At 37.7% G+C, this 13826-nt stretch overlaps 1 protein-coding gene across 5 annotated transcripts in view; it reads right to left on the bottom strand.

Annotated features, from left to right (window-relative positions):
• mtmr11 (myotubularin related protein 11) overlaps nucleotides 1-13826 on the bottom strand; it is a 91739-nt gene that overhangs the window by 14570 nt on the left and 63343 nt on the right. For all 5 annotated transcript variants that reach the window (XR_012391312.1, XR_012391313.1, XM_073924511.1 and 2 more), the window contains 4 exons: nucleotides 13709-13779; nucleotides 6399-6571; nucleotides 4479-4649; nucleotides 856-1071 (listed from right to left, as the gene is read on the bottom strand). Coding sequence is in view for 3 of the 5 variants with exons in the window: in XM_073924511.1 (XP_073780612.1) it covers nucleotides 856-1071; nucleotides 4479-4649; nucleotides 6399-6571; nucleotides 13709-13779 (631 nt within the window). In the remaining 2 variants the exon portion in view is untranslated. The remainder of the gene's footprint in view (nucleotides 1-855; nucleotides 1072-4478; nucleotides 4650-6398; nucleotides 6572-13708; nucleotides 13780-13826) is intronic.

The raw sequence follows: 13826 nt of genomic DNA, 5'->3' as shown, positions 1-13826 counted from the left end.
AAAAAGAGCCTGTTGTTTTGGACTTTTTGGAGCATAACAAGATCATTATTTTTTGGAAATATGTTTAAATAATCATACATCAAACTTTAGTTTTTCAATACGGTAGTATTGTTTACTTGAATATATGTGCAAAAAATATGATCATGTTATGTTAAAGTACACAAAATCAAAACTACCATATTTATTGTTAGCTCACATTGCTAGTTTGCGCACATTGCATGTCATTAAGAAAAACAAAACGTTTTCCCTTGTAATCTTTAATTTAAATCTGAAAATGCACTTCCTGTTTGTTTTTAGTTAAATTCATTAGATTATATCTGTCTGAGGTACTGGGCGTGGCCATACTTAATTATGCCCCCCTCCCCCCCAACTGTCAGTTTTGACAACAAACAGAAATGGTGAGGAGGAGGAGTCTGTTCGTCTGTAATAACTCTCCCCAAACCCCTTTTTCTCAATCTTTCTGAATTAAATGGCAACTTTCCAACATCCAATCAGCTTGCAGTAGAAAAAAAGCCACGCCCACTGTTGTTTCATTTAATACTCCATTTCTTTAAAAACTGTGCCACAAAACGAAACAAAAAACACTCGCAGCTTCCGGTTCATGCATAGTTTAAATGTACAGAACAAAACAACTTTGCAGCCGTTATCACATGAAACACACGTAATCATTTTGTTTTGGAACATTTGAAACTTTTTTAAGCATGAAAATGTTCCAAAACCATGCATGTTGCCTGCACATTTCTCTTTATGGAAGTAAAATACTCTGAAAGCTATGAAAAGTTGTATAAAAATGTTTTATAATGAATTTCCGTTTTCAATTATTTAAACATCAGTATCATAGCAGATATATGTTACCCAGCTGCGCTCCAGGTTGGTGTTGAGGTTTCCGTTGAGGACGGGTGGAGGGCAGGTGGGCTGTGATATGGGCTGTGTGAAGCGGGCTCGTCTCTGACTGCTGTACTGCAGAGCCCAGTCCCACACCGGGGGGAACGGAGGATCCACGGGCTCTTCTGGGACGCTCATGGGCACATCTCTCAGGCCGTTCACTGGGGTGTAGCTCTGCGGAAGATGCTGCAGGAAATAACCAAAAACAGCTTAGACTTCATGTGTGTTTTGGCTGCTAAAAGACGCCACTAATCTAAAAAACGTTTGGGTGAAAAAAAAAATATATAAATTATTAAACATTTCTCTTGACCAGGCTTGAATTAAACTAATTCAAAAGGAGTTGTGTTATGATTCTTTTATAGTGTTTTTTTATTTAGATGCATGCTGTTATGCAAAAGTCACTTTTATAAGGAGTTTAAACACAGTTGTGTGGCAACAGTGTGTGAATATAACCAGCTTATACTAGTAAAAATGTATTAATTCTATATTTTATAATCACACTTCAGAAAAAATGTCTGCAGAAACATTTTGATTGACATTCTCCCTTTGTATGTGTCATCAGTGGGGGAAAGCCCCGCCCACTAGTGATGATCTCTCCTTCATTAGCATAGACAGCTCTGAGTGAGAAGCAGTCATCCGCCATTAGAGTTTTCACACTGTACATGCTGAAGATCATGTCTGCAACAAAGATCCATGATAAATGTGGAGTTTTAGGGTGCATAAATGAACACTAGTCTCCATTGACTGCCTCCTTCTGAGACACTTCTATTGACATTTCCACACAGGTTAGTCCCGCTTTTGAATCTGCCACTTTGGTGATGCACAGGCATTTGTAGCTCCGCCCTTTCCCTTGAAAAGAGCACAATCTTATTTGAATTTAAAGCGACAGTCACTAAACAGACACCATTGGAAATGCTGGAGTAAAATAAATGTTCGAAATGTAATTTAATGCAGTGCTTCTTGAGACCCACTTTCTATTGTATATCAATCAGGCAGTGAAGATTGTTGATTTTTAAAGAAAACAGACATTAAACGCGCCGGTTTTGCAATGGCATGCAGTTGACTAAAAGTGCTTAACCCGGGTTACTGACAAATTAAAAGTCCTTCCGCATGCTTCTGCATTTACCCTATTTGGATCAAAGCTTAAAAGGGGCAGTTTTCTCAAGGAGTTATACAAAATTACTTGTGTGGTATTTTGAGCTGACACTACACACATGCACTCTAGGGACATCAGAGACTTATTGTACATCTTGTAAAAAATAAAAAAATAGGTGCCCTTTAAATGGATATTATTCTACGCAACAGACAGATATCATTCATTCATTTATTCTCCTTTGGCTTAGTCCCTTATTTATCAGGGGTTGCCACAGCAGAATGAACCACCAACCATTCCGTTATATGTTGTACACAGCGGATGCCCTTCCAGCAGCAACCCAGTACTGGGAAACACCCATACACTCTCACAGTCATACACAGACACACACACACACACACACACACACACACACACACAATTTAGCTCATCCAATTCACCTATAGTGCATGTCTTTGAACTGTGAAGGAAACCAGAGCACCCAGAGGAAACCCATGCCAACACAGAAAAACATGCAAACTCCACACAAAAAATGCCAACTGGTCCAGCTGGGATTTGAACCAGCAACCATCTTGCTGTGAGGTGATAGTGCTAACCACTGAGCTACCGTGACGCCCAGTTATCATTCAGATTTCATAAAAAAATATTTCAAACAACAACCAAAGTTTTAAGGATGTGCAAAATAATTACAGTAATTAAATAACGACTTTAAGTAAGAAAGATAATCAAATGTTTATTTTTAATGAATTAAATACAGATTTCATGATACAATAATTAAATCATATTTATAAATAGTATTTTACTGTCACATCTGCTTAAAAACTGATGTTGTCTCATAGCTAATTTCACATCACTCCATGAATTGTTCCTAAAACAATAATTCAGTATAAATACTTTTTGATCCTTTATTTAACTTGCATTCAAATATTTGAGGTCACGAAGATTTAAAACATTTTTTACACTCCTATGCTCAACAAATCTGCATTTATAAAACAGTAATTTTGTGGATTTAGAAAAAAGGTCTATGGTTCCAGTCCTGGCTGGTGTGGGTTTCCTCCAGGTGCTTCAGTTTCCCCTAAAGTCCAATGACCTGCGCTATAGGTGAATTGGATGAACTAAATTGGCCGTAGTGTATGAGTGCGTGTGTTTCTTAGTACTGGGTTGCAGCTGAAAGGGCATTCGCTGCGTAAAACATTTGCTTGATAAGTTGGTGGTTCATTCTGCTGTGGTGACCCCTGATAATAGCCTGGAATAGCCTTCCTGATAATGTCTCTCAGTTCAAAACTAGATTAAAGACCTATCTGTTTAGTAAAGCATACACTCAATGCATCACTTAGCGGGTTTCCACACAAGTTTCTACATCTTGTTTAGATACACTATGAACAGCAGCAACGCTAATTATTCTCTTTATTCTCCATTTCCACCTGGGGATACTCATCCCGAGGTCCTCAGATTATGCGGAGACACTGATTGGACCCAAGACCAGCGACGAGATGATCCCAAGGTGTCTATATCCGGGACCAGGCCGTATCCTGAGCTGCTGCTGCGCTGTTGGTCAGGGGGGAGTGGAGAGCATGAGACTGATTCCAGTGATGCTCCAGGGACAGACGAGTTTTCGCTGAGGCCAGCTTCCAGCCTCCACTGCTGAGACTGCAGCTCTGCACAAGACTTTTGGCCAGCGGAGAAATTAAAATGGTCGTGCCGAACTGAATCTGGTTCTCTCAAGGTTTTTTTTCTTCCCTCTCCTATTGGTGAAGTTTTTTTTTCCCTCTCTGCTGTCGCCACTGGCTTGCATGGTTCAGGATCTGAAAAGCTACTCATCGATGAATTTGCTCTTCAGTGTTGGAACTCTCAGTAATGACTTCAAACCACACTGAACTGAACTAAACTGAACTGAACTTAAACACTAAAAACTGAACTACCCTGATCTAGTTACTATGACCATTTATGTGAAGCTGCTTTGACATAATCTACATTGTAAAAGCGCTATACAAATAAAGCTGAACTGAATTGAATTGAATTGATAAATAAGAGACTAAGCCGAAGGAAAATGAATGAATAGGATATTGCAAAATGTTCATGCCTGCTTTGCAAAGCTGAATTTTCAGGATAATTAAACCCATCATGCTCTTTGTAATATGCTAATGTTATGTCTAAGAAACATATGTTATTATCAACAATGCTGAAAAAAAGGTTATGGTATTTTGCAGAAACCATGATTTCTAAATTTCGGATTATTTGATGGAGAGCCTTTATTTGAAATGAAAATCTTTTGTAATAAAATAAATTCAATGCTTTCAGTTTCAAACAAAAAATATCCCTATTTCTTTACTGCTTTCAATATTTGGAATGGTCTGTTGAGCATAAAGAATATATACAATCCAAACTTATGATGCTTTATTTTAAGACGACCCCCTTAAAACAAGCCACACCAGTCAAAACACAAGCCACAGTAAACAGCCGCATCCTCTTTGTGCTTATCCGTGTGTGATGTGCATACCTGAGAACGCCGACATCTCTCTCTCTGACTGTTGGCCAGGAAGCTGCTGAAGAGCGGAAGATGGACGCTGTCATGCAGAGCCAGCAGATAGTCCTCAGTGAGCTGGAATCGAGCGGGATACTGAGCCCACAGCTGCCACACGCAGTCCAGGAACAGCAGGAACACAGGGGCCTGCCGGAGAGCAAGGTGCATCACACTATACACTCAAACAAGACTCTTACTGTGAATGCAAACCAAAAGTGAAGTATCAACAAGCAACTGTTCCAGAAATGTTGATATAGGCAAATGAAACAGCTCATTTAGAAAACACTTTTAGGCATCAGGTGTCATTTTTGGCTAAATTCACTAATGTTCCTTATTTATTAAAGGGCCATGAAACCCCCTTGTTTCAGCAGGGTGTTTTCACACCTCTACTTTGGATAAAGTCCAAAAAGTGGGCGCGTCCAGCTCTGTTTAGGGGGGAGTGTCGGAGGAAGAAAAGAGACTTGGTGTGGGAGTGTCTATTTGGGCGCGTTAATTTTCAGACTCAGAGTCAAAACACACACACACAAGGGACAAAGTGACTGTGTTTACATGGACATCTGTAGTCGAATTATTTGCCAAATTATTAAACGGTGGACTTTAACTGCAGTTTGGCTCTTTGATTCAGGAAATTCATTCATGCCCCTCGCGACAAACTAGATATTTGATTCGAGGAACTGCTTTAAGCGTGTATTTTTCATGCAATGTTTGATACCGCATGGCGAATGAGAGAAAAAAAAACTCAGCATTTCCCGGAAACTTAGATGCACATGGCAAGTAGTGTCAGAAAGCCGTGTGTGTTATTCCGGTCACAAAATGCGGTAAAAATCCTACACGAGGTTAAAGTTTGGTTGTAGTGCTAACATGTTTACACTCGATACGAGCAAACTGAATAAACAAAGAGCACTGGTCGCTCACTTACCAAATCTGTAGAGACAGGACAATCACCAGCAACTAGAGCCGCGTCTTTATTAAGAGGACACTACAAGCGAATCCGGATCTCAGTGTTTGCAGATGAGAACAGCTCTCAGGTAAACAATAATCCTCCTTAGACACGTAAGTTATTGTTGTCGAGCGTCGCGCACATTGTATTCCACGTGTTACTCCAGCTGAGCTCTCACAGAGAGAAAATGAAAACAAAACTTAACTGCAGCAAACTATAAAAGCAACACTTCACGCTTGTTTTGCCAACACAACGTGGCGTCTCTGTCGTCTAAACACTGTGACAGTAATGAATATTAATGAAGTTGCACAATAGAGCGCGCTGATTGGTTTGAACCAAGCCTTACTCATGCATTAATGCATCACACTGTAAGACGTAATAAGACACACTCTGGCACAGACGTCCAGTCTGCACGCTGGAATACAACGCTATTATCTCATAGTCATGACGCAGCTTCAAAAATTTATTTCAAACCGGAAGTACGAATTTGCTTGAAATAACGCAAAAACAACCAATTTACACTTTTTAGTGAAATATAGGTGTCCTAATAGTGTTTTAAGCAGTGTGGGAAACATATACGACTGTCAACAGCTCAAAAAATGTGTTTTGATGTTTCATCACCCTTTATGGGTCACCAAAGCGGAATGAACTATTCCAGCATGTGTTTTACACAGCGAATGCACTTCCTGCTGCAACCCAGTACTGGGAAACACCCATACACACTTACATTCTCACACAATCATACACTATAGCTAATTTAGTTCACCCAGTTCACTTATAACGCATGTCTTTGGACTGCGGGGGAAACCGGAGCACCCGAACCATTGATCTTCTTACAGTGAGGCATCAGTGCTAACCATTGAGCAATCCGTTTCTATATGTGAATGCAAATAGGCTTCTTAATGTAACGTGATGTAAATAACGAGAAAGTGTGCAAGCGAATCTTTCTCTTTTACCTCCTCTTTATCACTCTCGCGGTGGTAGTTGATCCGGCTGAGGAACTTGTGTCCGGCAGTGATCCACTCTTTCTGAACCAGGCCCTGAAATCCAGCCACGGTCCGGCAGTGAGGATCACACATCACCTGAACCAAACTGCAGACCACACAGTTCATGTCCCGGTCCTCCGGCTCTGAGGAAACACAGAGGAAAAAACAATACATCATCTGAAAACAAGGCTGCAGATGAGCTTGACTTTCTAGCGCAGACGAATCCTTCACTTCACAAGACCTCATCAATGTATTGCCAGGAGCCATGGGTAATCCTTTTATTTTCCTTCTATATATATATTTTTTTTACTCGCAAAGTGTTAGCAATTACTATATAATATATAGTGCTAAGCAAAAATTAATTGTGACCAATCATGTACAAAATAAAAGTTTGTTTTGACATAATATAAGCGTGTACTATATATTCATTCATTCATTCTCTTAGGCTTAGTCCCTTTATTCATCAGAGGTCACTACAGCGGAATGAACCGCCAACTTCTCCAGCATATGCTTTACATAAAGGATGCCCTTTCGGCTGCAATCCAGTACTGGGAAACACCCATACACACTCATTCACACACATTTATTCATTCATTAATTTTCCTTCGGCTCAGTCCCTTTATTAATCAGGGGTCGCCACAGTGGAATGAACCACCAATTTATCCAGCATATGTTTTAAGTAGCAGATGACCTTCCAGCAGCAACCCAACACTGTGAAACACCCATACACTCTTGCAACCACACACATACACCATGGCCAATTTTGTTTATTCAATCCACCTATAGTGCATGTCTTTGACCTTTCCCTATCCCCCCCCCCCCCCCCCCCCCCTCCCCTTTCACGAACTGTGATGTCAAAACTAGCATTTGAAAAAAAAATACATATATACATATATTTTGACATCACAGTCAGTGAAGTGGGAGAGAGAGAGGGGGTGTGGGATCGGGAAAGGTCCACAAGCTGGTATTTCGGAGTACTCGGTAAGTCTTCTGGTACTAAGGAAGTCGTAACCACTGGGCTATCGTGCCGACATACTATGTATATATTTTTTTTGTATGTATAAATACACACATGTATGCATAAATTATATATACACTGAAATATCTACGTAACAAAATTGTTTTGCATAGATTTGTTTGTACATCTATTATGTCAAAACTAACTCTTATTTTGAATGCAATTAATCGTGATTAATCTTTGCCCAACACTAATAATATAAATATGATTTTTATATATATAGTGGAAGTGAGAATTAATAGCCCCCCTGAATTATTAGCCCCCCCGTTTATTTTTTTCCCTAATTTCTGTTTAAAGTGGGAGAAGATTTCTTAACGCATTTCTAAACATAATAGTTTTAATAACTGATTTCTAATAACTGATTTATTTAATCTTTGCTATGATGACAGGACATAATATTTGACTACATAATTTTCAAGACACTTAAAATTACATTTTAAGGCTTAACTAGGTTAATTAGGTTAACTAGGCTGGTTTGGGTAATTAGGCAAGTTATTGTATAACGATGGTTTGTTCTGTAGACTATAGAAAACATATACAGCTTAAAGAGGCTAAAAATTTTGAAATAAAAGTAATAAACTTTCTCCAAGAAAAAAAAATAGTATCAGAGACAGGCCCGGATTGGCTAACTGGGAGGACGGGGAGAATTCCCGGTGGGCCGGTCTGTTTTTTGGCCGCGAGTGCTGGTCCCTCATTTATTTATTTAGTTAGTTAGTTATTTTACCATAGTCACATACTTTTTCTTCATTCTTTCACCACAGCCCCATTTTTATTTATTTTCTTGCAGCCCCATGAGCAGAATGCAGCCTGCATTAATGATGACTTAATTGTCATTTGACTCCCCAACAGCGGCACCTTGCTCATCAGCAAAATCATTTGTTAAGAGATACGCAAGAGATGAAAAATCACGCAATGGTGGCGCTGGAAAGGCCAGAATTAAAAAAGCTGAGTATATTTTTCTTTAAAACCAGCGGCGTGTACTATAGCTCATCAGCAGCAGCACTGTTCAGTGAAGAGCCAGGCCCCGTAACGTTACCAAGCACCAGTCATGAGCCCAACACACTATACTGGGCAGGTAGGATTGAGTGAATATAAGAATTCAAATTATTTTTAATATTAATGAATAATACACCTGCTCAAAGAAAAATGCCCTGAGACAATTAATGAAATTAGAGGATTCACTACATTCATAAATCTGAATTGATCAGAAAGCTAAAAAGCGGAAAAAGACAAAGCCATCATTAGAAAGTAGTACTGTGGTTACAAATGTCTGGTAGATAACAGTACAATACTCGTTTTATTCTTTATTTGTGTTAAAAGGACTGGATATCTGTAAACTATTCTGCACAGAATATTGGAGATTTAGCTACCCTTCAATGTTCTCATATTTATGAAAAATACTTGAAGTTGTAAAGCAGCTGTTTCCATGAAAAAGACGTGATAGTGTCATTAGAAAATTCAATACATTTCATTTTAATCTTTATTTTATACATAGAGCCTAATATTTATTTGTATTTATTTGATATTTTCCATTTGAAGGTTTGGATATACAAATATAATTTTGTTCGTGCGGGCAAAAGAAAGTCGGTTGAATACCGAATAAGAGGATAATCATTCGCATCAACTGCTAATGTGATGCACGCGACTGTTTAAAACATGTGCTGCTTCAAACAACCGTGCCTGGAAACTGTTGTGATCAGTTCTCTTTCAAATAGACTAGACAAAAAGTGATGCTCATGCAGCCACAGTCCTGCTGCTTTCAAGAGCTCCAGATTGGTCTTTTTGTAAGCAGCACCGGTTGCTTTCACTTTAACCATTATTTAAACAGGATATAGGATATTAACTTCCCATTTATGTATAGTTAACTGATGTCAATTGTTTTTTTTTTTTTGTTTTTTTTTATAAATAATTATTTATTTATTTTTAGTGTGGTTAGAGATAAATTTGGTAAATCCTTTGAGCTCTGAAAAGTGATGTTAAATAAAAACTAGTTGTAATACAACACTATGAAACCATGACTCATGTGCTTATGCTCACTGAGCAAGCTCATACACAACATACACAAAAAGTCAAATGAATAAGGAGCCACGTGGACATTCCACAAAATCTAAATCGATTAATTTTAGCATGTCAAAGTCATATTTATGCATATAAAATATATTTTTCAAACAACAAAATTGTGGCTAGTGTAAATGGCGAGTGGCTGTTGTAATGTTGGAAAACTACTAGCCACAATATTAAGAATGTACTAATGTGTATACATTTCTCAAAATAACATCTGATAAAAGTCAGGTTTAATTTTTTTTTTTTTTTTTGGATAAAGGGGATTTTGGAAATGCTTTTTTTATTATAATTACTCCCGAATTTATTTATTTATTTATGTAGAATAAAGTGTTGTATATAATCAGAAAAATTATGCTTGATCAATTCACTCGGTAAAAAGAATACAGACGTGAATAAAAGTGTGAAGTTTATTGTAAGAGCTGATTTATGATTCAGTGCAGGAGAAAAACACTTACTATGAGAATAACTTAAAATATGTATCGTAATTGTATAATAAGGAAACAAATTAATGAAGTCTGCCAAAAGAAAGAAAATTCAAATGTCTATTTAAGATATTTTCTTTACATTAAAAAGATTACAATGAAAATAAACTAAATAAATAAAAGTTTTTTGCCATGTACATTAACAGATTTAGCCTGCAGCCTCTGGTTTTAAAGAGTGTGTGGGGTTTTGATGGCCCTCTCGTGGAGGAGTCTGCAGCTCTGCTCAGTTCACATGTGGTGAACAGGTTCGGCAGTGATAGATGTGTGCTTCAGGCTCTTCGGAGAAACTCATTCCTCAACTTACTCACTGCTTGTCAAGACACACTGAATATTGATGTTCATTGGAGGGCAGATACGGGTCACGTGGGGAGAAACAAACATTTTAGAGGACTGTAAAACCAAATGAGAATTTAAAGAATTGTAGGACACTGCCAGATGTCGCTATTTGTTGCTTTATGGGTTGGAAAAAAATAAATCAAAACTGTGGTGTGTTTTAAATTCTGCACAGAGAGTGTCATTAAAATGAGATGGAATCCTATTGTTTCAAACCACAGCCTTATTTAGATTAAACTATGTTTTCTAAAGATTCTTGGTCGAAATTTGCACAGGAATCAGATCCATTTCAATGGTATTTAGATCTATTTTAAAAACAAAACTGTAAATAAGTCCATAGTAAACATAATACAGAACATAAGACTTAAGATAGCAAATAAAAATGCAGTAAAATACCTACTAATCTAAACCTAAATAATAGGTATAAACAGTACATGAATAAATATGATAATGATGATTAATAATGATTATAAACTCTAGTGCAGGGGAGGCAGTGGCGCAGTAGGTAGTGCTGTTGCCTCACAGCAAGAAGGTCGCTGGTTCGAACCTCGGCTCAGTTGGCGTTTCTGTGTGGAGTTTGCATGTTCTCCCTGCCTTCGCGTGGGTTTCCTCCGGGTGCTCCGGTTTCCCCCACAGTCCAAAGACATGCGGTACAGGTGAATTGGGTAGGCTAAATTGTCTGTAGCGTATGAGTGTGTGTATGATTGTGTGTGTGGATGTTTCCCAGAGATGGGTTGCGGCGTAAAAACTTGCTGGATAAGTTAGCGGTTCATTCCACTGTGGCGACCCCGGATTAATAAAGGGACTAAGCCAGGGGTGGGCAAACTCGGTCCTGAAGGGCCGGTGTCCTGCACAGTTTAGCTCCAACTCTAATCAAACTCACCTGCTTATAAATTTCTAGTGATTTTGAAAACACTGATTACCATGTTTAGGTGTGTTTGATTAGTGTTGGAGCAAAACTGTGCAGGACACCGGCCCTCAAGGACCGAGTTTGCCCACCTCTGGACTAAGCCGACAAGAAAATGAATGAATGAATGAACTCTAGTGCAATAATGCAAGGCCATAATGATTTTCTGTAAGGGGTTGTTTTAGGGATATTGTTGGGTTTGGTATATAGAGGATGTCTTTTGGTCAGTTTAAAAACAAAAGATGTCTATGGAAAGTCCCCACAAGTCACAAAAATTTTATTTGTGTATGTGTGTATACTTGTTTATGTGGTTTACGAGGACACAACATTCTAGAGCTGTACGATTCTGGCTAAAATGAGAATCGTGATTCTTTTGCTTAAAATCAAGATCACGATTTTCTCACGATTATAGAGATGTAAAATAAAGGTTAATATGAGTAGCCTATTATTGTTCTTTCTCAAACATATGATAAAACTGTAATAATATCACGTGTAGGTCTACTGTTGGTTAAAATGCTATATTTTGAATAGACTTTAAATAATGAACTTGAACAGACTTTAAATATGTCCTGGGTCTGGTTTTTCAAAAGGTTTAATCTGGATAAAATTGATCCGGATTTAGTAATCCTGTCTTTGCGATATATGATCACGTAATCCAGCTTACTTTTTGCGCCAGTTTTTCAAAGTACTATCAGATTGGATCAATCTGATTCGGATGGGAACTTTTCAGGATCACTAAATCTGGATAACCAGCGCTCAAACAGGATAGGAAATCACAATGTAGAACTATAGATATGTAAAGAGCTACAAGTAGAATAGCCATTGTGAGGTCAATATAACTTTGTTTAAAATGAAAACGCACACATTAAAAAAAAAAAAAAAAAAAAACTAAAAACAAGAAAAACTCCATCCCCTTCTAGAAGTCCGCTCATCTGAGACCTACAACTCAAACACTACATTGAGGATATGTATAACAAGTTTCAATATGGGTATTGAATAAAAAAAAGACTTGATGTCAAAACCTCCACAATAATTTCAGTCTTCCTCATCTGATGTGGAGAGAGCAGCTTGTCTGAGCATAGCCTAGGAAGCGGATCTCAAGTCTGGCCTTGGTTTGCTGCAGATTGGTCAGAGTCAGTTGTTCATCTGCCTGATGAAGCTGTGCTTCTGCACTTTCAGTCTCTTTTTGCAATTGTTGAAAGTGATTTCAAAAATCAATAATTCTTTGCTTTTTTTTAAAAAAATATTCTAAATAAATATTCTAAAAACAAAAATATTTTACATTGTTATATATATATACATATATATATATATATATATATATATATATATATATATATATATATATATATATATATATATATATATATATATATATATATATATCAATTAGTGACAGAATAAATTATTTCTGTTTTTGCTCAATATATGACAGCTGATTGGGGGATTATTTTATGAGGCCAAACTCTTTCTACTTTGCTGTATGCCTATACTGAAAGGCTGAATACGTTAAAGCCTACCTAATCACCGTAGACTGACGGATGAACAATTAAATTTAAAACCTTATGAATAAACAGGATATCTTGTAAGATACTGCATGATCCAAATAGTATTACTTGATACATTTTTTTAAGTTTTCATTACATTTTGAGCATGAAATCCACGCTGAATCCACCCTTCTGATGGGATCAGTTTAATCCAGGTTTTTTGGATCAAAGTGATCCAAATCCTACAAAAAAGGTCTGAAAAACCCAAACTAAAGGTTTGAACCGGATCAAAACCAAGATTGGATTACGTGATCTAATCCAATTATGTAATCCGTTTTTTCTTTTAAAAAACATTTTCATGATTTGAACCAATCCCTTATCTAATATCCTAGTGGATAACTTTTGAAAAACCGGGCCCAGGTCATTAATGCACAGTAAAGTAAAGACATCAGAATACAACTATTCATAATTCTGATGCTGTATTATTGTCTTTGAGACATATGCTTGTTTTTTATGCTTTATTTTTATGCAGCAGATGACCTTCCAGCTGCAACCCAGAACTGGTAAACACCTATACACACACTCTTTCACACGCATACACTTCGGCCAATTCAGTTTATTTAATTCAGCAATAGCGCAAGTCTTTGGACTCTGGGGGAAATTGGAGCACCCGGAGAAAACATGGGGAGAACATGCAAAGTGCACACAGATATGCCAACTGACCCAGCCAGAGCTCAAACCAGCGACCTGCTTGCTGTGAGGCGATCGTGACACCCATCTAAACAATCCCTTTAAAACATTTGAATGTACTCCTGCATAATAAAAGTATTAATTTCAGTCAAAAACGGTTCTAATCATGTGAATGGTTGTGCAAACCTAAAGGCCAAAGGTTATATTAATCGGTGAAGTTCTCACAGTGTGTGTGTAAACAGTAAAGACTGAAGGGTGTGAAGTTCAGAGCTGCTGTTAATGATCAGTGCGACACTAACCTTGTAGAACAACAGTCATGTGTCCTGCTCGCAGCAAACAACACACCTCTGCCGCTTTCCTTAGACAGCACCTGTGGATACACCAGCACATCAAACACGTTATCATGAACAGACGATA

The sequence above is a fragment of the Danio rerio genome, chromosome 16 (genome assembly GCF_049306965.1).
Source record: "Danio rerio strain Tuebingen ecotype United States chromosome 16, GRCz12tu, whole genome shotgun sequence".
In the NCBI taxonomy this organism is placed as follows: Eukaryota; Metazoa; Chordata; class Actinopteri; order Cypriniformes; family Danionidae; genus Danio; species Danio rerio.
The sequence above is the reverse complement of the archived record's forward strand: the minus strand, read 5'-3'. Positions and strand labels throughout refer to the sequence as shown.